The 25,632-nt window shown below is 50.0% G+C and overlaps 3 protein-coding genes across 3 annotated transcripts; all 3 read right to left on the minus strand.

Annotated features, from left to right (window-relative positions):
* Positions 1-1,525: 1,525 nt before the first annotated feature.
* On the minus strand, positions 1,526-3,698 carry LOC136711057 (NADH dehydrogenase [ubiquinone] 1 alpha subcomplex subunit 5-like). The gene is made up of 5 exons (XM_066687028.1): positions 3,652-3,698; positions 2,501-2,519; positions 2,030-2,146; positions 1,874-1,939; positions 1,526-1,681 (listed from the first exon to the last, which is right to left on the minus strand). The coding sequence occupies exons 1-5, from the start codon at positions 3,696-3,698 to the stop codon at positions 1,580-1,582; spliced, it is 351 nt and encodes a 116-aa protein (XP_066543125.1). The 3' UTR covers positions 1,526-1,579.
* Positions 3,699-5,709: 2,011 nt separating this feature from the next.
* On the minus strand, positions 5,710-12,236 carry LOC136711058 (uncharacterized). The gene is made up of 14 exons (XM_066687029.1): positions 12,170-12,236; positions 9,818-9,856; positions 9,511-9,561; positions 9,382-9,411; positions 9,210-9,248; positions 8,932-8,982; positions 8,378-8,458; positions 7,837-7,869; positions 7,658-7,708; positions 7,332-7,403; positions 7,081-7,125; positions 6,566-6,616; positions 6,166-6,238; positions 5,710-5,896 (listed from the first exon to the last, which is right to left on the minus strand). The coding sequence occupies exons 1-13, from the start codon at positions 12,234-12,236 to the stop codon at positions 6,198-6,200; spliced, it is 651 nt and encodes a 216-aa protein (XP_066543126.1). The 3' UTR covers positions 5,710-5,896; positions 6,166-6,197.
* On the minus strand, positions 11,210-25,295 carry mdc1 (mediator of DNA damage checkpoint 1). Its single transcript, XM_066723802.1, has 13 exons — positions 25,233-25,295; positions 24,165-24,304; positions 23,316-23,741; positions 23,112-23,181; positions 20,976-22,933; positions 20,061-20,126; positions 19,407-19,466; positions 14,867-18,774; positions 14,316-14,477; positions 13,974-14,156; positions 13,661-13,786; positions 13,428-13,538; positions 11,210-12,984 (listed from the first exon to the last, which is right to left on the minus strand). Exons 2-13 carry the CDS (start codon positions 24,298-24,300, stop codon positions 12,775-12,777), a joined length of 7,416 nt encoding a protein of 2,471 aa, XP_066579899.1. The 5' UTR covers positions 24,301-24,304; positions 25,233-25,295; the 3' UTR covers positions 11,210-12,774.
* Between the last annotated feature and the right edge of the window lie 337 nt (positions 25,296-25,632).

Genomic DNA, 25,632 nt, shown 5'->3' on the forward strand with positions numbered 1-25,632 from the left:
GTGTGTGCGTGCATTGTGTGTGCATTGCGTGTGTGTGTGCATTGTGTGTGTGTGTGTGCATGTGTGTATATGTGTGCATGCGTGTGTAAACTTATCCATCTGAGCGGCGCTGTGTCCGGGGGCCGGGGGGCCCGGGTTGTCCTCTTCCTCCGGCGTCTGCTGGGAACGAGTGTGCGCAGCGGGGGGCGCGTCGGCAGGCGGCCCGGCAGGTCCCTCCTCGGCCGCTGGGCTCTGCTCTCCCTCCGGCCGGACACCTGCAGCCGCCCGGGGCTCCGGGGTGACAGTGTTTCCGTCAGACATCCTCTGATCACTAACACATAAAGAAAGGATAAGCAGGACAGCTAGTCGTGCATGTATGTGTCCACGCCGTGTCCCACAGTAAACGCAGACACGCACACACACACAGTGAACAGCCACATACACGGCAATGCAGCATTTAAATGATGCCCAGCTGACCATGGGGCTCATTTTCATTCAACTGTACAAAAAGCAAACGGACTTCAAAGGTTTTCAGATTTTACACGTTGAGAACAAGTTTCGATGACAACATATTGTTTCTCTTGTTTGAAACATACAAGTTTACTTTACCGCATGGTTTTGCAGCTACAGCAACATATCTGCTCTTTGCATTAACTATTGATATTCAAGATGTAGGTTTTTTTTAAATAAGCCTCAGAATCGATACAGTTACCTCGCAGTGGAAACAGTTTCTTCCTCCGATACATTAGTGTTACTTGTAACCGCGATTTTTTAAGTGTATTCATTTTCAAAAGAGACAACACAGCCACAGAACACAAAACTGTGCAAACAGTTGTATATAACAAGTTTGATCATGCTAGTAGTGATCATTTGTAAAAGTCTGTGTGCATTTGTTCGGGGGCATGCTGAATTAAATAATCAATAACAAATGAGAATCAGTCAGGTAAGCAAATGAGATGCCACTGCAAGGCTGAGTTCCATCAGTACATTCTAATAGTAATACCAAATAAAAATCATTACACAAAGACAATATGTAACGCCTACCCCCATATATATTTCTATCTGCACATCACTGCTTTAAATGAGGTTGCACCCCCCCAAGATCAGCCCACACCAAACTCTAGCAGATTACTGGAGTATATATATACTGGAACAGATTCATATTTTTCCCCTGGTAATTGTTTTTACGATGCAAGTATCTACCAAGAAACCAGTCTGAAGAGGGAGTGACCCCACTTTCATCCAAGATATTATCAGGACTGAGGCAGGCTGGCAGTGAGAGGGGAACCTTAAATTGCAATTGCTTTCCATCCCTCTGCTTCCAGAGATCCTTTTCCCACCTCATACAAACCCAACCATTCAAGGACAAGAAGACCCGAGCGAGGTTCACTCTCTCATCAACACGAACACCAGACAAGTCTCCAGAGAAAACACAGCAAGATAAAAAACACCGCAGATTTTTTCATACATAGTATGTTTATTTTTTGTTGAAGAAAACACACATTAATTACATCTGTACAGCAGTAAATAAACCATAAAAGACGAGGTTTTAGTTTCTAGTTCGCAGTTTGTTTGGCCGGTTTCTCTTCACCGGTTGTCTTTAAATCGGCCATTTCCACTGGTTAGCGGGAGCTTCTTCCACTAAAGGCTCCCAGGGTTTCCATTCTAACATCTTCCTGGACAAAGACAGCTCGTTCTCCGCCTGCGGGGCAAACAGTACCGACGTTAAATTAAAAAGCAACATCTAAATCCGTCAGCTCATACACACACACGAGCTACAGAAGCGTTTCAGATCTACTGGGGCAGCAGATATTGTCACACACACAGATATTAGGGTTTTTTTGGGGGAAGAACAAAGCGGAAGGGATGGTTGTGTGAACTGGGCAGCCGTTACCTGTAAAATCACCTCCTCTATCTGCCCACTGTTGATCTTCTTCTCCAGCTTCTCCACATCAGGTTCCTTCAACAAACAACATTAAACCATAAGTACAAATAAGACACTCAGCAGTGACTTGGGATGGTCAGACTTGCGGGTAGAGCTACACCTTACCGATTTCACCAGATCAAACCTCTGGCTGATGACCTGCTCTGTGTATCTCCTGTAGGCAGCGTCCTGTGGGATGGACTGTAGAGAAGCCAGGATCTTTGTATAAAGTACCCTGAGACGCTGAAAAAGACACAGGATGGACATTTAGCTTCCTATGAACCATGTTACAGGTCTCAAAACGTCATACATTTACAGACAAGGTCTATAGATGTTATATAAACAGAAACATATGGGCTCTTTTGGATCAATGCTACAGTTATTGTACTGAGGATATTTAAAACAATGCCGTGTTCAGTAAGAAGCAGCTGAACACTTCTGGGAGAAACACTAAAAATAAAGGAATGACGATGACCCAGGATTTATGAACGAAGATCAAGGAAGCCTTTGAGCCCCATGTTTATTTCTAATGAAAATGTACTTATTTCATTTAACAGTAAAAAAACAATATTATACAGGAATATATTTGTAACTTACATCATGTGGATTGTGTAGTCTGCAAAAAATACAATACATTATAATAAAAACACTCAGCTGTAAATAGAGGTTATATACACACACACATACACGCACACACACACACACACATATATATATATATAAACCGATCAGCCATAACATTATGACCACCTGCCTAATATGGTGTAGGTCCTCCTTTTGCCACCAAAACAGCCCTGACCCGTCAAGGCATGGACTCCACTAGACCTCTGAAGGTGTGCTGTGGTATCTGGCACCAAGACGTTAGCAGCAGATCCTTTAAGTCCTGTAAGTTGCAAGGTGGGGCCTCCATGGATCGGACTTGTTTGTCCAGCACATCCCACAGATGCTCGATTGGATTGAGATCTGGGGAATTTGGAGGCCAAGTCAACACCTTGAACTCATGATTCATCAGACCAGGCCACCTTCTTCCATTGCTCCGTGGTGCAGTTCTGATGCTCACGTGCCCATTGTAGGCGCTTTTGGCAGTGGACAGGGGTCAGCATGGGCACCCTGACTGGTCTGCGGCTACGCAGCCCCATACGCAACAAACTGCGATGCACTGTGTGTTCTGACACCTTTCTATCAGAACCAGCATTCACTTTTTCAGCAATTTGAGCTACAGTAGCTCGTCTGTTGGATCGGACCACACGGGCCAGCCTTCGCTCCCCACATGCATCAGTGAGCCTTGGCCGCCCGTGACCCTGTCGCCGGTTCACCGCTTTTCCTTCCTTGGACCACTTTTGATAGGTACTGACCACTGCAGACCGGGAACACCCCACAAGAGCTGCAGTTTTGGAGATGCTCTGACCCAGTCGTCTAGCCATCACAATTTGCCCTTGTCAAAGCTAGTCCTGAGATTAAATCTTATACAAACAAAATCAATAGTTATCCTATTAAAACAGTAATTTGTCATAGGCTTGGATGTATTCCTTCCTCTTGGGGCCCTCGTTTCAACAATCCCTGCTCACATTACTCCTCCCATGTATAAGCTTGCTGTCTTAAACATCCGCTCACTACCTAGCAAAGCAGCCTTAATAAATGACACCATAACTGACACACACTTAGATGTGCTCACCTTGACTGAGACCTGGTTAAGACCAGATGACACTATTGCATTAGTAGAAGCCTCCCCTAATGACTTCTCTTACTGCCAGAAGGCCCGTGCAACAGGCCGCGGGGGGGGGCTGGCCACCATCTACCGCACAGACCTGCGCCTCTACTGAGCCATTAGACAGCTTCACATCTTTTGAAATTCACCAGGTAGAACTTAGGCTTAATCCACCTCTTCAGCTTATAGCTGTTTATAGGCCACCAGGCCCCTATTCCTTTTTTATGACCGAATTTAGCAAATCTCTTATCTGACTTAGCCATACACTATGATAAACTCATTATTTTGGGAGACTTTAACATACATATTGACATTAAATACGACCCCCTCACTGTTAGTTTCTTGTCCCTATTGGAGTCTGTAGGCTTCACTCAGCATGTGTCAGGAACAACACATCATCACAGTCACACACTAGATCTAGTTATTACCTGTGGGGTACAGATTCACAACCTAATAATATCACCCCAAAACCGGACGATTTCCCACCACTGCCTTATTACATTTGAGCTGCCTGGAGTAGAATCAGACACACAGGAGAGGAACATAGAAACTCGCTGCCTAAATCCCACTGCTATTCATAAATTCACTACCCTGTTGCCAATGCTAGCTTTATCAAAACAGGATCTGCAGATGAATTATTACATAATTTCAACAATACACTAAGCACTGCTTTAGATACAGTAGCCCCATTAAGGACATGACAAATTAAACCAACAAAACACTCACCATGGTTTGACGAACTCACTCGCTCACTTAAAACAGAATGTGAGTGTAAATGGAGAGAAACATGGCATGGAATGACAGTATAATAAGATACAAGCAGCCCTGTCCTTTGCTAGATCTCCTACTACTCCAATTTAATAGAGACGCATAAGAATAACCCACGTTTTCTTTTTAATACAATAGCGACACTTACTAACCAGCAGGTGAAGCCTTCAGAGGTTATCCCCCCCAATTTCACCTGTAGTGACTTCATGGATCATAGCAAAGTTAACGGCATTAGAAAACAGATAGAACAGGAAACATACACAGATACTATAGCCGACACATGCAGTCCTTCACAGCCCCGGCCTACCTTGGACTCGTTTAATGTAGTAAATCCCCAGGAATTGGTCTCCTTAAATAATAAAGTGAAAACAACAACCTGCGCACTAGACCCTATACCCACTAAACTGCTAAAACAATCTCTGCCATTAATTATTCACAGAATACACAATATTATTAATGTCTCTTTATCCTCAGGATCTGTTCCTGAATCGTTTAAAATAGCTGTAATTAAACCACTTCTTAAGAAACCCAGTGCCGACCCTAACCAACTTAAACACTCGACCTATCTCAAACCTTCCCTTCCTTTCTAAGCTTCTAGAGAAAGTAGTTGCAAACCAACTGCAAGCTTTTTTAACCGATAATCATCTTTATGAAGAACTCCAATCAGGCTTCCGTTCCGGCCATAGCAGAGAAACAGCCCTGGTAAAAGTATTGAATGACGTGTTTCAGTCCTCCGATGTAGGGCAGTGTTATCATTTTATTAGACTTAAGTGCGGCTTTTGACACAATCGACCACAAAATCTTGATACACCGCTTAGAAAACAGTAATGGCCTATCTCGGAATGTGCTTTCGTGGTTTAAATCATATCTGTCAAACAGACTCCAATATGTACAGATTAACGAGAACCACTCAAATTTAACTGAGGTTAAGTACACTCCAGGTCGGCCATTGAGATCACAGGAAGCCGGTTACTTAGTGCTCCCTAAAATACACAAGCGCAGGTGGTAGAGCATTCAGTTATAGGGCCCCGAAACTCTGGAACGATCTTCCAGCCAATGTAAGAGATGCCCCCTCTGTGTTAGCCTTTACATCACGGCTGAAGACTCATCTTTGTAGCCCATAGAGGGGAGGGCAGGGGGACAGGTGCTGTAGAATGGTGTCAGACAAAGCACTCGGCCTTCTTCATCCACAATCATGAAACAGCATCGAACTTAATAATTAACGATCTGTGTTTGTGTGAGCTGATATTGCAGGTTTTTGTGGACTGGAATCTGTATCCTTGTATCTGAAGAAGGAGAAAAGGAAGACAAGGGTCTCACTGGGTCTGGACATAGAGGTTTATTGACAGCGATGCATCACCTTTTACTTACAAAAACAGGGAGGATATAAACTGAAATAACGCAGGAACAGCGGTGCTACTGGAGTGTCCTGCGTCTGTGTGGAGTGGAGTGCTTCGGTGCAGAGACGTCCCGACTCAGAGCAACACAGCCAGCCTCCCCTTTATCCCAGTGGCCCTCTGGGGAGGAACAGAACCGGCAAACACTGACCTTACACCTCAAAGCTGTGAATGCTGTCTACTATAGCTGTGTGTGTGTGTTTTCTGAATGTCTGGCTTCAGTGCACAGCAGCATGTTTCGTGTCGCATATTTAACTGCACAAGACACAACATTTATCTTTATCTTGTTTTTGGTAAATCGGTACCATGTTGTTTTTTTGTTTTTGTAACTCACAACAGACAACTGTTTGAGCAGCAACTCGAGGACTGATGTGATCTATCTGACTTACTGCCGCCCCAGCCTGCCCTGCGCCCTGAAGACTCAGTCCTTCTGCAGTTGGAGTTGATTCTTCCAGGTTCGCCCTGAGGATACACAGGGAGACATTGACCAGGCTGGTCCATTGTTCATAACGCCTTACTGGTAATACAACTCTAAGTGCTTCTATATCAGAGCAGGCCACTGGGTTGTGGGAGATCGACTGGGGGCATGGAGCGAGTGTGTTTGTCATGGACACAAAGCAGCGGGCTTTAAACAAGGCCTGTGACCCATCCTTATCTAGAGCTACTAAGACACGGGAAACAGATTGTGATATATTAATCAGAAATGCATTATTTTTAGACAGACAGACAGATTATATTTGACATGTACCTGACTGAAAGATTAATAAAAATGGTGAGTATTCAACTTACTGAGGTGATCTGGGATGTCTTTAATACCAGAGTCAAGACAAACCAGGAGATCTGCAAGAGTTGTAAAAAGATTTGTCAAATGTAAAGTTAGTGTGTGTGTGTGTGTGTGTGTGTATGAAACATTGGATATGAGATAATTGTCAAATAATAGAAAAATCTAAATCAAATTCAATTTTACGTGAAGTGCACATAAATGTATATTATAACATGGCTTTTGCCAGTTATTGTTTTTAATTTGACTTCACAAGTTGTTGCCACAGAGAGCCGCACGTGGCAAATAACAGAAAAGAAACAAGAAAACCATTCAGCACAGTGGAGAGAAACACACAGACTCCTCTAGGATGACACAATGAATCTCTGGAGGCCCACAGGCTTCAGGCCTGGGCCTAGTGGTGACCCCCCGCAGGCAGCAACAGAGGATTTTAATCAGAAAGTCCTTTAATTCCTGTGTTTAAAATCCAGGTTCTGCCACAAGGGGAAGCTGTTTACACGCGATTTCCGATTTTGGCCCTCACCTGGAGTCCTGGCTAAAGAGCCAAGGTCTAAATCCATGCGATCAGCTGGAAGAAAAGATTAGAAACACATTTCAGGCTGGGACAGTGAGAAATTATCTCTTCTTGAAATTTCTCTTCCTTTTCAAGAATGAGCGTGTATCATTAGGCATGTTTGTAGTGAGGCTGAAGTCAAATTAATGATGGTATAAGGAGTTGATGGTATTCCAAGCCTTTGTAAAAACAAATCAGGTGTGAAAGCTCAGAGCACTCACTGCGACGAGGGTCGTACACTTCGGAGTGAAAATAATCCTCCATCCCCTCTTTGCCTTTCGGCAGTTTTCCCCCTAAAATAGAGTCCAACACATAATAAGCACAGAGACAAACAGAGTCAGTGTTAACAGACAAACTAGGCACGGCTGTGAAGTGTACAAATGCAGAAATACAACAGGTTTGACACAGCACAGAAACCGGTCAGTGTGGGTTCAGTCCGGCTCTTGGTCTCCCAGGCTGTTTGGGGAATGATTCGCTCAGCCCAGGCAGTTTTAAAATCCCTCGGCGGGCCTTTTCCTTTACAAACACATATATTTGATCTACTTACACAGACGACTAGGGATATGTTTAATTCCACTGGAGAGGCAAACCAGCATATCTGTAAAAAAAAGAAAACAACAGGGTCTTTAATAGATACAGGATAGACTTCTGTGAAGCCTTATTTATTCTGTGTGAAATATTTACTGGAGATGTTGTTTGTTCTTGAAGACTGATGTCTTTCCTCACCTAGATCAAATGCCAATCCCTCCCAGTCGTTATCTGCAAAATCAGATCCACGTCACAACGTTAGTTAGTGTTGATAACTTGGCGCGCGATCCCCCCCACTCTCAGACACACAGAGCCGCTTTACAACCTCGACTGCATCACAGTATATTGCTTCAGGGACATCCTTCTAGATCAGAACCTCAAAAACTTCTCCTGGTTTTGAAATTAAGGGATTTGTGAAGTCACACACCACTGAGGTAAATGGAAAGATGTGCAGTCCTGCCTGAATGTTCCCGCAACCTCGTTTATTCAGTGATATCCTTCTGGAGTTTTTCAGCCGAGAGAAAACTACAGAAATGCCAGTAAATAAGGCTGTGTAAACTCAACTGATTTCTATGAGTCGCAGACAAACGTTTACAGTCCTTTAGGCGGAACCAGTGATGCACAAAACCCCAAAATAAGGGTGGTTTAATGGGCAATATTTGTAAAATTAAAGGAACCGCTGAATAACATTGTTGGAAAAAGATACATCTTCTTGAGTGTATAAAATATATTGGCTTACTCGCAGTTGTGCCAAAGAACGTCTTAGCTCTTGAAAGCACTTTATCCTTAATGCCATTCAGGTGCTCCTGCCAGCGTCCCCCTGGAAACACAGACACAACACCCGTCCAAACACTTTAAATGAGCCATCAGCATTACCTTTCTGAGACAGCGGGTACAGCACATTGGGCTGAGGAGTGTTTACGGCCTAGGCCAAATTATAATGTTGACCTATTCACCAATCGCAAATTACAGACGTGAAGCAGACAGTGTAGACAGACAGGAGCTGCCGACAAGAAGTAACACCGAAACGGGTCGACTTTCTCCTCCTCCCTCGCAGGATCTGTGACTCCCGTATCAAACACCCTCGGCCTGTAACCACCTCAGGGCCGGCAATGCCGTGTAAAGCAACACTTTGAGAATGGGGAACAAAGGGAATAGGCCGTTTCTCTTCTCTGAGCTCTCCAGGGCAGGAATGTCTCTCTTTTTTAAGCCTGGTGGGGCCAATCGTTCTCTACATTTTCTGTTACAAGGAGAAGGAGGAGTAATTCAGCACCGCTTTTGTTTTCAACTTACTTGTTTCGGCTGGGATTTCGTGCAAGTCTGAATCAAGACAGACCAAATAATCTGTAAGATAAATTAAATATAATATAATAACCACATACAGTTCTAGAAATAATCAGTCCGTTTTGGAAGCACTGAAACAAAAACAACAAAATCAAGCAAAGAATAGATGGCACAGACCCACTGAGCCTTGCAGAAGAAATTAAGATTATGAAACTAGTGCCAGCGGCCTACAATACTGGCACTGTTTTTTACCGCCAAGGTGATTGTGGGATATATTCATGGCTCACCTATCTCTCTGACAGCCCTCACATCACTCCTAGCTCCCCCTGCAAAACAAACACTAATTTATTTCACTGGAGTCACATGAATGCAACAGAAGCCCAAAAACGGCCAGAACCCAATGAGTGACAGGCAATATTATGAAGTGTAGTTGAGCAGATAACATAACAAAGCGGTTACCTGTCTCTGGATCCGTCTTCCACTGTCGCACTGAAATACAAACAGTTACGTTACTTCATCGCGTTACTCTTCCGTAGACATTGAGCAGTCAGGGCTCGAGCACATCACTGGGCTGTCTCTCTTACTTACAGAAGTCTATGGGAATTCCTTTCTTCCTGGAATTAAAACAGGCCAGCACGCCTGTAAGAGGAAGTAAAACAATATAGTACAATACAATATAAATAGGTTGTAGTCTAAACTGTTCACACTCTTCCTGTGGAGAAACACAGACCTGCAGGAAGATAAGGTTTTAAGGGCTACTTTCCTACAGAAACACACCCTTGTTATTTCGTTCCTGGCAGTTGATAAATATGGTGGCATAGGCTGTGCACCTTTATTATTTATGTGTATACTTGTTGTCGGGTGTTTTGTCCTGTCTCACATATGCATCACTCACCTGGCTCCTTGAATTTGTATTGCTCAGTAATGTCTTCATCTGCAACGCAAACATGAAATAATGCATGTCAGTGTCTCTCACACTCCTCCCTCTCTCCATCTCTCTCTCACACACACTCACATCCTTTTAATTTCTTTATGTCTCCGTATCTCCTTCATATCTCCCTTTCTCTCTCCCAGTCATCTTCCTCATCTCTGTACCCGGGTGGTTTAAGCTGTACCCACCTGCTGGATTGTGTGGCTCTCCACGACAAGGGCTGGACTAACAGCCACTCACTGACATACACCATCTCTCTTTCTCTATCCTCAGTATCTGTGTGTATCCTCTCCTTTCTACAGTCAAGCAGAAGAAGAAAGTTGCTCTCTCTCTTACCACAGGTCAGACAGTGAAGGACGGCCGCCAGGACCAGAACCGACAGTGTTTTCATGCTGCCAGCGTTTCTGCCCTGGCACAGGAGACCGGCGCCGTGCGTCTCTAATGGGATTTGGATATAACTGTTCCACTGCGTTTCCTGTCCCAATCATATCTCTCTGCCGAGGTAATAAAGTTAGCGTCAGCTGCCTCTTCCAATTCTCCTGCTGGTATCTAAAACGGCACAGGCATAATGCTCGGGCTGTACTCCTACAGGAAAGGCAAACACCAGCGCCCAAATGCACCTTTCCCATATTAAAGGGTTTCACGTTATTTTCTCAGTGCTTACTTGCCATCCATAACACAGCACTGTAAGCTAAAGTTTAGTGCTTTTCATACGATTAATGGCTCACGAAATAAAACAAGGAACCTTTATCACATGCAAAATCACTTTAATTTAACACACACACCTCAAAATATGATGTTCCTCACAATCTGGCTGTGAAAATCATGATGGGTCCTTTAATTTTCTAATTTGAAATTCAACAATAAGACATTTAGGCACATTGAAGCTTTAGTACAGATATCTGCATTTTCAGTAGATCGGTCCTAATTTACATGGTGATTTGCAAAGGGAGTGAAGGAAGGATAGATCTGAGCATCAGCAGGAGCACAGAGAGCTCTTGTCATGCAACCAGATGGTGCAGTCTGATACGACAGGAGGGGCTCTGCACGGAAAAGACAGGGGAGGCTCTTTGGAAGAAAGGACAGCCATCAGCGAAACACCAGTTTCCTGCAGCATAATATGGATTCCTGGTGGAATTACCCCAGCAGCCACATCAAATGTTGACTGTATTAAACTGTGGTGTTTCTAACAGCATGCTGGAAGAGTCCACTGTATACTGTAGTTTCATAAGCTTTATTGTCTGTATGGCACACAGAAAACCAGTTTATAATGCAACATTAAGACATTAAGCTTATAATTAAACTCTATGAAAGTCTTAATCACTTTATAAAACTGAAATAATTCACTGACACACGTAAGTTACAAAATACTGTTTATTGAGGAGGGATAAAACAACAACCTAGTATAATACACTTCCGTGGGCAGTTTCCTGTTGTTCTTAAAATCATTCTGCAGAGGGAGGCGTGACTCTCCAGATTACATTCTTCAATTGTCATAAAGCAAACAAACAAAATAATTCACATTCCATGAAAAGCCGAGGGGCTCTGGGCCTGACTGTGGCAGAGAGCATGCTGGGAACCCAGGGGTCGACTCAATCGCTGTACTTTACCCCACGTGAGCAGCGTGAGCCCAGCTGAGCTCTACTTGTCTGCGTCGTTTCTCCCATATTGTCATTTCTCCCTGAGAGAAAGACGCAGCCTTTGCTATGACCCAGAGCCAGCCGTGTTCCCGGAGAGACGACCAGCAGGTGTTACAGGCCTTTCTGCATCTCTCGTCACCAAGCGCACGGGAACACGCCACCAATTACATCAGTAAATCGACTAATTTAAGCAGTTTCACCATTCAGATACAATAAAAACTCTCTGGCCCTCTTAGCTTCAGTCTCTTCATGCACAGCTCAGAAGAAAGATACGTTTTAAAAGGAGTTTAAAAGGTTAAACTAGCATTTAAAAAAATACATACATTTCAATTTTCCTGGAGAACTGAATAATTCAATTTTAGTAAATGCAATTGAAAAAAAGGCATCTCATGGAGGTTTTACATACGATGCTCCCAACTGTCTGAGCTGTTCTGAATCATGATTGTTCTGTTTTTATTGGTTCTTACACAGCGGTTCCCAACCCAGTGGGCCCACCAGCCTGGGGTCTGGCCCACTTTTTTAGGTTCTCGTTTTCATTAGACCAAGAGCATGAACACGGGTAAGAAGTGGGTCAACGTGGGCCAGAGCAGCCTGCCTCAGCTCTGACCCGGGCAGAGCGAGACTAAAGGCCCGGCAACTGACTCGCTTCTTGAAACTGCGGGGTGGGAGTGTGGACCTGCCCGGGCCTGGCAGCGTGTCCCAACCCGGGTGGGGGGTGCCAGCGTGAGAGGAGCAGTGGGCATGTCGGGTTCTCCAGCACAGCTAGGTTTGGTCCCCTTGGGTGTTAAAAGGAGAACATGCCAAGGCACCGGCACGATACTTTTAAACGAGCACAGTACCAAAACACGGTCTTCACAGACGATCAAAGTTCACACACAGATATCTGTATATATTGTATCATAGGTATTTATTATACACTTGATTCTACACTTGTTCTTATGTTTTAATAACTTAGCAATGGTGCCCTACAGACAGACCTTTTTAAAACCTTGTGTTTTTAATTCATATCCACACAATGCACTTCAGCGCACAGCAAGAGGAAAGTCTCGTTTCATTGAGGCCAGCAGTCTCTCAATCTGGGGTTGTAGGGTCTTCTAACCGGCAGGGTTCATAGGTCCTCAGAGTCAGGGCTCAGGTGTGCTCAATCTTATCTGTCTGTGTGAGATCAGTGGGAAAGGGCTGCCGAGAGAAAAACTCCAGTGTGGGACGCAGACCGGACGACAGCGCGGCTCCAAAAGGCACGAGTTCAACACCACCTTTTCTCCCATCTGGTGCAGGTGCCTACCTCTTTCTCCGGCCTCCTCCTCCTCGCCCTTTAGCCTCGGCCTTGAGCTCGAACCCAGGCCCGGTGAGGCAGTGGCAGTCCAGCTCGGCACTCTGCCGCAGGATGCCGGTGAGCAGAAATTCTGCGCTGACCACCGGTAGACCGGCGCGGAGGGCGGGCTGGCAGCGGGTGGCGTCTTCCAGGCATGAGACCACCACCGTGTGCTCCTGGAGAAAACATGGCACAGGCACGGTCACTGAGGGGATCTGTCTCTGGACAGGGGGGATCACTGTCCTCCTCACCCTCACAAATTGTTACAGTGACTGAAGTGGTAGAGAAATCAATCAGAACAAACAGGCAGGTAGGCAAATTAATAGACAATACGACTGCACTATAGGGTCCAGACTGGAGCAGCGCTGTGTGGACTATAGGGCCCAGACTGGAGCAGCGCTGTGTGGACTATAGGGCCCAGACTGGAGCAGCGCTGTGTGGACTATAGGGCCCAGACTGGAGCAGTGCAGTGTGGACTATAGGACCCAGACTGGAGCAGCGCTGTGTGGACTATAGGGCCCAGACTGGAGCAATGCAGTGTGGACTATAGGATAGGACCCAGACCAGATTCAGGATCTTTTTAACCGCGGTGTTATCAGATGCCTGTGGCAGCACTGACCTTATGGACCGTGGGCATCTTGGGCAGGTAGCGGGCACCACTGCACACGATGATGTCCTTCATCTGGGCTGGCTCTGGCTTGACCGAGGGTGTCACGTGTATCTCGTAACCCTGAAGCAGAGAAAACACCATCATGGTTAGATGGCACAAAACAAGATACTGTGAGCCAAGGCACTGTACGATCCTGTACGAGGCAGACGGGGGCCTTCTGGCTGGGGAGGGGTGGCACTCACCTGTAGCAGGGGCTGCTTGCTGGCTCTCAGCAGGGACTCGGCCAGGCTGAAGTTGAAGTTCTTCTCCTGGACCGTGTCTTTCACCAAGAAGCCGCTGGGAGGCAGAAAGCACCCGCTCTTCCCACACTGGAGAGAGAGAGAGATCACATGAATTCCAGAAGTAGCAAAACACACAGATTCAGGATTGCAGAGCCACAGAGATACAGAACTACAGTGAGACGGAAGAACCGAGATACAGACACACAGAGAACGACAGAAAAACAGACAATTACAGTGACACAGAGAAACGGGGGTGGGGGGGGTTGTCGCTCACCTTGTCCAGCCAGTGTGTGGTGACCACAGGGACGCCCCTGGCCACGGCGCACAGCAGTTTAACAGTGCGTCGCACGCGGTCGGTCACCAGATGTGTGCAGTCGTGCACCCCCTCCGTCATGCTGCCCCCCAGCCGACACACCACCTCCTCTGCCGCCTCGTCCCTCACCCCCGTGAACAGCACCTGCAGGGGTACAGAGAGGCGGGGGGGGGATTAATACAGACACTATAGTACACACATGTGACAGTTATAGCCCTGCACACACAACTTGGGTAGATAAAGAAAAGGGAGGCTAGCCCTGATAACAGAGAGAGAGAGAGAGAGAGAGAGAGAGATACTGACCTTGGTGGGGGCCGCTGCTCTAGGGCTCACCCCAGAGAGGGCGGCTCGGGCTGCAGGGCCCCGGGGGGTCTTGGCCTCTGGGGGAGTGGAATCCAGGTTCTGGGGGGGGCGCTTTCTGGAGGAGGCTTTGTTGGATTTCTGAGGAGAGGGCGTGCGGGGAGCCTGAGAGAGAGAGAGAAAGAGCGAGAGAGAGAGCGAAAGCAGTATTATGGGATGTAGGTCAGTGAGTGGTTGTTAGTCCTCCATTTCAGGAGTCTTCAGCCCTTGTCCCAGAAAGCCACTTAAATCACAAGGCACAGAGACAAGGAGACATGTCTAGAAGGTCTCTGATGTTGGCGGCTGTTTTGGCCCCAGTTCCTCAAGGACACAGAGAGTTCATCAATGTCAGGCCTGTGTTTCCAGCCTTTAGAGAATGTCAGTTTAGGGTGTAATATAATGTCATGTAAAGTACCTGGATTGGCGGCTCTCTAGAACCAGGGAGTCAGAGTCGGATATAAACACAAGGACTGCTCTTGACATGGAGGCGCTCTTGTATTGTCTTGTATCCTTACCTGAGGGCTCTGCGTCTCAGCCTCCCTCCCCTCCTGCTCCTCGCTGCTGGCCCCCGCCGGACTCCCTGGGCCCTGCTGCTCATCCTTGGCTGGCTGGACGGTGGCTAGAGAGGCCCTGCCCCTAGTCCCCCTGCCTTTCCCTGCGGCGCACGTCTCCACGGAACACCCAGCGTCCAGCTCCTCCGTACCCCCTTTCCGGGGCTTGGCTCTGGGTCGGGGGACCTTGAAGTCGCCCTCCTCAGAGGCCTCCTCCGCCGGCTCAGAGGACACAGATTCCCCTTTGCCACCAGCTGGCCTCTTCTGTCCCCTCCTGGGAGTTCTGGGTGTGGTAGCCTGATCAGACACAGCCTCCCCTACTTCAGTTTCGGGGGGGGCTGCCGCTTTCCGACCTCTCCCACTCCGCACTGGTGCCGCCACCTCCTTCTTTTCTTCCTCCTTCTCTTTCTGTGGGACATTTTCCGCCAGGACGCCCCCTGCCACCGAACGACTCCTGTTACCGCCCCTCTTGGACGGCCCGGGCACCTGTAGGTTGGACCCGGGTTCTTTAGTCTCTTCTGGTTCTCCTGCCGCCGATGAACCCGCACTGTCCAGCTCCCCATTTTCCTCTGCTTTCCTGACAGCCGCCCTGGACCTCCCTCCCGCCCGGCTGCCCCTTTTAGAAACCTTGACGTCTGGGTCCCGAGAGTCGTCTGCAGCTTCCCCGGGACTGGCGGCCCTCTTCTTGCTCCTCCTGCCCCCGGCTGTCTGCTCGGCGCTGCTCTCGGACTGGTTGGAGCTGACCGACGCCAAGCGCGACCTCCTCCCCGGCACCTCGACAGCGATAGCTGGCGCCTCATCCTTCTCTGGTGGAGATTCTGTCTCCAGTGCCTTGTCTGGCCCACCGTCATCAGCTTCCTCCCCCACTACCAGCCCCCGCCTGGTGCTCCTCCTCCCTCCTCCTCCTCCTCCCGTAGATTTCTCGGGAGCGTCCGGCTGGGCAGCCCTGTCCCTGGCCTGTCTCTTGGACCTAGGCGCTGCTTTTCGTCCTGCCTGGGCTGCAGGGTTCAGGATCTCCTGCCCGCTTCCCCCTTCCTGCTCAGACCGAAGGGAACAGACAGAGCCTGAACTGGACCTCCTGCTGCCCGCCAAGGTGTGCCCCATCTCTGGAATCCCCGGCGATGCAGGCTCCGTGGCCTCTGCGGACTCGGAGGGTCCGCTTGGTTCCAACGTTCCTTCTGCTCCCTCGTTGCGCCTGGTCCTCTGTTTCCCCTTAGCCTGTGCTTTCGAGGGACCTGCCCTGCCTCTGCTTGCCCGTCTGGTCTGGGGTGTCTCGGGGGCCCCTGGGTGCCCCTCCACTGCTGCCTCCTGCTCGGGAACTGCCTCAGACTGGACCGATCCCGAGCCAGACTGAGTGCCACCCACTTTGGCAGTCCCGGGCCCTCCTGCAGCCTCACTAACAGGCTCTTTGTCATTGTGCTCCTCTGGGTCTGTGGTCAGAGTGGCTGCCGAGCTGCCACCTTCGCCACTTGCCTCCTCCCTCCCTCCGGCAGGCTGCCCTGTCCTCAGGTTTCCTCTTGTGGCTTTCGAGAGCGACTTGACCCTTGCTGTTCTCCTGGCCCCTGAGCTCTTCTCTCCTTCTTCTGTAGCTTCCTGCTTGTCCACAGCAGTCTCAACAGGTTCAACAGTGTCCACAGGTTCAACAGTCCCCACAAGATCCTGAGCTGTACTGCTGATGTTCTTCTCCTCGTCCTCCTCCTTTCTCCCCTCCCTAATATCTGAAGCTGCCATCTGCCCCTTGGTCTCAGGACAGGCATCTCCGGGGTCCAGGAGCAGGCCCCCGTCCCTGTTGCTGTTGGACATCAGCCTCCTCTTGCCTCCCCTCCCCTTTGAGGGCGCCACCACTTCTCGCTTGCCCCGTCTCTGAGACCTTGCGTTCTGAAGGGTGTCTCTGCCACTCTCTTCCCTGCTCTCCACCTCTTTAGGTGTTTCCTCAGCCTCTCTCTGGACCTCCTCCTCCTCTCCCTCGGTCCTCTCCTTCGTCCCTGCCTCCACCTTGCCAAGGGCATCCGAGACCTCCACTTCCTGGGCTCTCCTTCCCTGCTTACCACCCCCGTCTCTGGTCGAGGTCTCTCCTCCGGCGCCCAAGCTCTCCCCGGCTGTCGACACACCCTTGCCCAACTTCCTGCTGTTTCTGCCGCCAGGGCTGTCCTGAGTGTCTGTGCATCTCCTGAGGAAGATAGATGCAATCTTGGGCAGTGCCTCTCCTTCACTGGCCTGCTCCTTTGCACCCTCTTGGACCTGGGCTGCAGCTGTGGCTATGTCCTGGTTCACAGGGGTCTCTGAGGACGGCTCACTGTTATCTTCCCTCTTCTTCTGTGTACCCCCATCGTTCCCCACATCCTCAGCCTCTCCCAAGGCCTTCTCAACTACCGGCTGCCCTCTGCTGTCTTGGGTCAGATCTGCCCCACCTCCTCCTCCTCCTCTTTCTTCCACTCCTTCTCTTTCCCTCTCCTGCCGATTCTTCCTCAGCCTGCTGGTTCGCCTCTGGCCCCTTTTCTCCTCTGCTGGGCTGTAGCTCAGAGCCACCCCCTCTGTCTTGTCCTCCACTCCCTGCTTCTCCCCACCCTCCTCCTCCACATTCGTTCGAGTCTTTTTGGCCTGCCTGGGAGTCCTCATGGATCCGCGCTGTGAAATGCTCGCAGGAGGCAGGGCAACAGGCGCTGTGGGTTCCTCGGCTTGCTGTGGGGTTAGTATAGCAGCATCCAACTCATCCATGTTATCTTCCCCGCTACCCTGCCTACCTAAGGGCACTCCGATCTCCACTGTGGGACCAGATGCCGTCTTCTCAGAGTGAGTGGACTCCACTTCCAGGCTACTCTGAGCCGATTCCTCCTGTGGGGCAGTCAAAGCTCCCGACTGTCCAGTGTGTGGTCTATCCTCTACCCCTGAACCATTCCGCTCTCCCTGCTTTGGTGAACTGGGCGCGTCTGGTGCTGCTGCCGAAGTATCCATGTCTGGCTTGGCGTGGCAGCTCTCTCCGGCGCTGGAGGTAACGGACCCTTCTTCGGTGATGGGGGAAAGGCGGTTGCCCTGATGCCCCGGTTGTGGGTCCTGGGGGGGCGGAACAGGTGCAGGCTGGGTGTCGGATTGGTACTGCCGAGGCGGTTCTACCGGATCCGGTGCGGCGACGCCCCTCGGGTGAACGAGCTGCGTGTCGGCAGTAGAGAGGTGAGAGTCCAGATCAGAGTCCATTGCCTGAGTGTCGCCCTCGTCCATAGAAGTGCCCCCACTGGCACTGCTCCCACCGCCACCCCTGCCTCTCTGCCGCCATTGGAAAACGGGCAGCGTGTCGGCGGAGGACAGCTCGGAGCTCTGGCTTTGCCCCTGCTCAGATGCCTGCTCTCCCAATCCTTGCTGGGTCACAGCAGGCTGGGTCTCGGACAGCTCTAAGCCCATGGGCTGGGTGTCCTCCACTGCCCCCACGGAAACGCCGTCTAAGGGCTGTGTCTCTCCGTCATGAGAGGGAGACGCGCTCGGGTTGGGGCTCAAGCTTGGGCACCGGGCCGCAGGACGAGGGCCGCCCAGGGGCTGCGTGTCGGCAGAGGTCATGTCGAAAGCCTGGGTCTCCTCAAGATCCGTGTCCAGGAAAGCCTGGGTGGCGTCTGCGGCCACGTTGTGCGACAGGCGGGGGAAGCGGGGGCTAGACTTGGGGGGGCCCATGTCGAAGGTGAAGGCCTGGGTGGGCTGGTCCTCCGTGTCCGGGGGGTGCTGGGACGCATAGGCCTGGGTGGCCTCAAGAGCGGCGTCCTTGGAGTCGCTGTCCTCCCGGGGTGAAACGAAGGACTGGGTCTCGGCGATGACCATATCCTCCTCCTCCTCCTCCTCCACCACTGGGTGGCACTGGGGCAGGCTAGGAGGGTTCAGAGGACCTGCCGAGGAAGGAGAGAAAAATGACGATTAGAATGAGGCCCGGTTGAAACTGACACACACACACGTCTGGGCCAAGGCCACGTGACACTAAGCTGTGCACTAAATCAACATGTTGACGACCATTAAATTGCGAGTTACAAAGCCAGACTCGTGGCAGCGGTTTGGCTGTCGTTGTCAGAGGCTTCGTTATTCTTCTCATCATGAGGAACTGCTCTGTGTTGGGCCGCAGATTGCATTTAGCGGATGAGTCAAAGATTTAAAGTGACTCTAGCCCTAGATCTAACCCTATTAGTTTTGGTTTCTTATTTCCTTGAAGCAGATAGCGGGCGGCTCTGATGGCCCAGCATTATTCTCTTTCCTTATTTTGTCACTCAATGTGGAGAGACCCCACCTCCACATCCATGCTTCTTCAATGTGCACATTAATCCACCCCCACAACAATCCCAGAATGCCCCACTGTCCAGCTATTACACAAGGAGATTGTTACAGCTGAGCAGCCATGCTGAATATGCCATGAATAAACAAAGAAAGCTTAGTAGCACCCAGTCTACACTTGCTGTATAAGCCATAATACTTTCAGGAACTTTAATGCCTTTTACACACACACAAGACTGAGATTTGAACTACTCACGTCTGAAGGGGTCCTCTTCGGGGATGAAAGCCTGAGTCTCTTCTTCCTCCTTGTCTCCACCTGGGGAAACAGACACAATCCAGAGACACTTACAAAGGGGCTTTCCATTCACAGTAGCAATCCAGCTCTAAAGGAGATCTGTGTAGAGTCCGCATTCACCTGTTGGACCTACATTCGTATGGACACGAGCACTGCGATGGACATTTCAGCTCATCGGTGAAGGACAACGGTTTTGTGAAAGCTGTGTCTCCAACCAAGAAACAGACCATGAAGAATTTTGAAAAGACAGTAAATCTGTCATCAGGGGGCAGGGCTCCCATTTGAAAATGACAGGGATGCACCACTGTAGGGCTGTCTGGGATTACAGGAATGCTGGAATAGACCCGAGGGCGCTCACTGGGGTGCCGACCATGAGCAATTTAGCTGAAATTAGGGAGTTGAGCAGAGCAAAATCAACAAACTCCAAACAATACAAGGCCCCTCTGATCTGGAACCATCTGTATCCTGTCCAATTTAAATTAAAAGGTGCAGCATTAGTGATAATACAGAAACAGGCTGAAATCGACACATTGGGCCCTCATGAGAAATGAACACTCATGAAATAATAACAGTGTAAACACTTCTGTAGTCTTGTAAGGGATAGATCCGACTGACCTGGGGGGTCCTCCTCTTCTGTGGAAATGTAACATTGAGTGGGCTGAACCAAGAAGGAGGGACTTCCTGTTTGAGAAATAGGGGGAAAGTGTGTTAAGACAATAAGAACCCACTGTAAAACGATGGTATGAACACAGTAAAACCCTACTAAAAGTGTGTGTGTGTCTGTGTGGGGGGTAAATTGACCAGCCGAAACTTGCATAAGCGTACCTTTGTGCCACAGAACCTGCTGCTCTTCCTGTCCACTACCACAACAGGGGGATGAGGGCAGTAATCTATACCCAGGGGGGGGGAATTTAATATGCTGTGTGACAGTGAAGGGAGCAGCAGATTGCTTCTGGTGGTGCACGGAGGATTACAGTGAGGATTAGCAAGAAGGTTAATTGGCGCTGCCCTGGACACAAGTCCGCCAGCACCTTGCCCCAGTCAAAGGGACCAACTGGGGGGACAGGCACTAGTCAAATATCTGGTGGTTGGAGAGGTGAAGAGGTCTGCATTTGGTTCCTTAACCCCTTAAGAGTTGGTCAGTTTTTGTGATTGATTTGACTTTGGGGGTTAGATTTAAACGTGGCAAAATATTTGTTTTTTTCAGAGCACTCTAAGGAACATTACAGAGCAATGCTTTCACACTACAGGTAGGGCTACTATTCCCATTTTCTATAACGTGTCTCTGAATCTCGTTTGTAACTGGGCAGTCGTAAGTATCATCCTCCTAGTTTCAGTATGCCTGAGGACAAATCTGTAGTCTACACAACACTTTTGTTGTAGATCAATTTTAATAACCAAGAACTAACAAACAAAAAAAACACTTTATTAACGCTGTCCCCAAATCTGACCTGCTAACCCTCCCTAGAGCTGCAATCTCACAGGATATATGTCAACGGCACCTCACATTCACACAGGAAGTAATCTCACCCTCGCTGTCAGAGTCGCTCGGCTGTCCCAGCAGCTGGGCGCCTATCCTCCCTGGTCGCTCGTGCCTGGCACTCTCGGCCCCTTTGCGGCCTCCTGGACCTTCTGCCTTCCCCTTGGCCTCGGTGTCACTTTGGAAGAGCACCGCTTTGCAGGGAGAGTCCCCAGGGGCCAGAGGGGTGGAGCACTGCTGGAGAGCCCCAGGCAGGCCTGTCTCTCTGGGGGAGGCCGGGCAATCTGAGAGGTCATCTTCCACGTCTGTGTCACTGTCCAGTTCGAAGCCTCCGGCAACCGTGCCTCTGTTGGCTGGGAGCGGCCGGTCCAACTTTGGTTCCGATGCCAAGCTGTGGGGTTTCACTGGGATGTCCTTGGCCTGTTCCACATCAGTGTCATTGTCCTTCCCAGTGTCCTCCTTAACTGGAGTGGCTTGACCTCTGCCGTCAGAACCCCCATCATCTTCTGCCTCTTCTACGTCACTGTCGCTGTCAAGGTTGAGGGCACTGGGAGCCACAGCCGCTCTGGGTTTGCCTACCTCTTCTTCCGCTTCCACATCCGTGTCACTGTCCACATCCCCCCCGGCCTTGGAGGAAGAGTGCCGGTCTCCCCCTGGCAGGCCTGACATCTCCCCCTGCTTGTCAGGCACCTCCTCCCAGAGAGCACCTCCAGCCAAGTCCCCTGCTTTGGGTCCTGTAGCTTCTGTGGGTTTGAAGGCCAGGAGTCCGTGATCCTCTCCTACAGGAGCTTCTTCCACCTCCTCGTCAACATCGGTGTCGCTGTCCAGGATGAAGGCGCCAGGGTCCAAAGCTGTGCTCGTGGGCTCTTGGGGTTTAGAATCAGGTGCTGATGGGGGCTGGGCCTCAAGATCGGAAGGGAGGTCAATCTTCTCCTCTTCCACATCAACGCTGTTGTCTTGGTGCAAGGCTGGGGTATCTCCCCCGCTTCTGTGCTGGGTGGGCGACAGGTTAGGCTGGCCTCTGGGTGGAGGAGAATGGCCTGGTTCCTCCTCTTCCTCTACATCTGTGTCACTGTCTGGATGGAAGGCCAGGATCCCCTCCTTCCGCTCCAACTCCGCTTTCTTGGATATCTCCCCGGCATGTGGTTTCTCCACAACAGTGCTCACGGGCTCCTGCCGCTTTGCTTCAGGAGGTTTGCTCACATCCTCCTCCTCTACATCTGTGTCACTGTCTGGATGGAAGGCCAGGATCCCCTCCTTCCGCTCCAACTCCGCTTTCTTGGATATCTCCCCGGCATCTGGTTTCTCCACAGCAGTGCTCACGGGCTCCTGCCGCTTTGCTTCAGGAGGTTTGCTCACATCCTCCTCCTCTACATCTGTGTCACTGTCTGGATGGAAAGCCAAGACCTTCTCCTTCTTCACCGACTCTGGCACAGCTTTCTCAAATTCCTTCCTGGCCTCCAGTTCCTCTTCCGCCACCACCCCGGGCTCCTGCCGCTTAGCTTCAGGAGATTTGCTCGAGTCCTCCTCCTCGACATCGGTGTCGCTGTCCAGGTGAAGGTCGGCTGGCCCGCCTGATTCTGCCCTGCCTTCGTGGAGCTCCTGTGGTCTGTTCTGAGCGGAGCCAGACGCCTCCTGTGGCTTCACTCGTGAAGAGCATCCCTTCCCTCCTGCCCCCGTCAGGCCCGACTGATCTGACAGAGGGACACCCGCTCTTGATCCTCCTTCTCCGTTAGCACAGACCCTGGCTGTTGTCTCCGCTGCCTCCTCCATCTCCCGTCTGTCTTTCACGCTGGTCCACTCCTCCCCTCCCTCAGAGTCACTCTCCCCCGAGTCGTTCCTCATCCTCCTCCCTCCGGCTCGTTTCTTCCTTCTTGGTTCCTTAGCGTTCGGCTGCGGCCTGACTGGATCTCTCCCCCCCAGGATCGAGCTGCCCTCAGCGCTGCTCTGCAGTAGCCCACACCTGGCCACCGCAGTAGGGCTAGGAGTGATGGGGCTCTCGTCATCACTGCAAACACACAAGGGAACATGTTCAATCAGTAATGGGCGGGGCTTTCAATCCAAAGACACTGCTGCTGGACCCCTGAGCAAAGTACTCTACCCAGAATGCTCCAGGAGAAAGAAGTCACCCATTACAGTGAAAAACCAAATTATACAGTTGTTTTCTTAAGTGGGGTTTTCCTGACCTCTCTGGGATAATGGTGCTCATCGGAGACAAGATGGCAGAAGTATTGGGACCCTTTCCTCTTGAAAATCCTGAGAGAGAGAGAGAGAGGCACAACACACATGACTGATAGATTAAATGTGTTTCTTCTTTTCAAACGTTAAGATACATTTGGCTGCTGCCGCCTCTCTCACTCTGATTGGCTTCTCTGCTGCACCACCCTTACCTGACACATTCCCCTTCCCGTCTTTCCCCTCCTCCTCCTCCTCATCCGATTCGGGGACCAGAGAAAGCACAGGGCCCGGGGTCTTCTCCAGAGCCAAGGGCCGGACTTGGCGCCGGGGCTGGGATCGGACCCGGGGGGCGGAGCCGGGGGGCAGCGTCGGGGGCTCGCTCTTCTTCAGGAGGGTGTACTGGCAGGGCAGGTCGGCGAACACCAGGAGGTCTCCCTGGGACAGACTGTAGCGGACCTGGGGGGTGAGCTGGGCACGGCCGCGGCGCGTGCCATTCAGGCTGCCGCAATCCCACAGCAGGTGCTCCCCCTGGTGGACCTGGAGGACCGCGTGGCGCTTGGAGATGGAGCTGGCGGGGAGCGTCACCGCGCAGCCGGGCTCTCGTCCAATCACATTCTCCCCGGCGTAGATGGGGAAATCTGGTGGGGGGAGAGAGAGAGAGAGAGAGAGAGAGAGAGTGTGTGTGTGTTAGAGAGGAAGAGCTAAGCCCTGCAGCATTTATTTTATCAGACATTTCTCTCTGGTCTTGCTATTAGGCAGTACATTGAAACATCGGCAGCTGAGGAGTTGGGAGGGAGGGAGGGAGAGGGAGAGAGAGAGAGACAGAAAGTGGGAGATATGTGAGCTAGTGAACATTTTATCATAATGGATTTAAATGCTTTCCTGTTTGGGAGCTAGGAGAGAGAGAAAACATAAGCCATAAGAGAACATTTGTACTCTCTCGCAGCATCTCCTCCCTTTTGCACAGCTGAAAATGTTTAAGAGCCGAGTCAGTCTAAGCCATAAAGCACTGGACTGGAAAACACTGCTCTCTCGGTGTTGTATCTATGTGCCATACTCACCCATCTCTTTAAAATGAGCATTACTGAAGACTTTCAACTGCCCCAGCGGCTTCCTCCTCCCGCCTCTCTCCTCCTCCTCCTCCTCCTCCTGTCTATCAGAGGGCACCAGGTCTTCAATCAGCTGGGTGGCGTCCATCCCTCTGTAAACGCGACACAAACCCACACCATGAGTGTGGTTTAGGAGCCCCTTTCACAACAGAATCCTCTCCCTGGGCCATCCCACCAGAGCTGGGTCCAAGTGTCTTTTCAGCACTACATTCAGGAATGCAATTGCTCCGATTTCCCATTCCCTTAGCTGCAGCAAGACACCAAAAGTCGGGCTGCATGATAAGACATGGGCGTCTGTGTTTTCTCAATTTTCAGAGCTTGCATTCAGTCGCTGCTGCTGCAACCATTTTAATATGGTAAGGCTGTATGCAAACAACACCCAAAACTCAATACTATTTGGGAGACAGAGATGCTTTTGCAAATCTGCCGTTTGGACTGTTTTCAGCCAGTCGAGCCAAAACTGATATGGCCACCTCCCACGAAACAGCAGCTTCGACACAATACAATAAAGCTACCATGCGTCCAGGTCACAAGAGCACACACTGTCCAAACAAAGCGTCCTTCTTCTCCTAGAGCCAGCGGCGGTTACTGCGATTACCCCCGATCTGATGCATGCAGTGATGTTTACAACAGGGCGTCTTTTTGCTCAATCATCACGTGTAATTTCTTGTCTCCTGGGTGGATTTGTTTCATGCAACCGCTGATGCACAAAACCAGCATCTCACTGGAAATCAGTGGGGGATGGGACTCATACAGGACGGGTTCATAGTGGGATGTAAACGCCTGATCAAACTGATCGCAATCGCTTGTGAGAGTTATTTAAATATGGTTAGTTATTGTATTAATCAATAAACAAGGCATGGTTATGTATTAAAAACAACGCAAAGCACATCGCTGGTATCGTCTTAATTGCATTTCTACACTCCAGCTGCAATGCAAACACACATCAGCCACGTCTACATGCTGGATCGGTTTTGATCATAAACTATAAAAATAGCATTGATTGCATAACAAACTTACCTTGACCACACAACAACAGCGGCGCAGTTATGGTCGGTGCACGTTTGTCTTCCTGCTTAGGACACGCCCACCCGGACAGGAAACTGGTAACTCTTGCACCGGGGAGCCAATCAATCACTCTCCAGCCAAGGGTCATTGGCTGCCCTTGATGTCACTCAAATAAAGCCTAATCTTGATTGGACTGTGCGGGAAAATTACGTCGAAATACAAAATAAAGTTCCCGCGGAGTGAGTGGAGATGGTGGCTGGAGGCGGCGGTGCAGCAGGCGGTACTGGTGTAGTTATTTATATATTGTTTGTAGTTTTTTTTGTTTTAAGAAAGTGTGCACGTATTAAACCACGAGAGGGAGAGAGTGTCATATTTTGGCGTTTGTACAGTTATCACAATGTAAAAAAGTTTA

Source organism: Amia ocellicauda, chromosome 15 (genome assembly GCF_036373705.1).
Source record: "Amia ocellicauda isolate fAmiCal2 chromosome 15, fAmiCal2.hap1, whole genome shotgun sequence".
Lineage (NCBI taxonomy): Eukaryota > Metazoa > Chordata > Actinopteri > Amiiformes > Amiidae > Amia > Amia ocellicauda.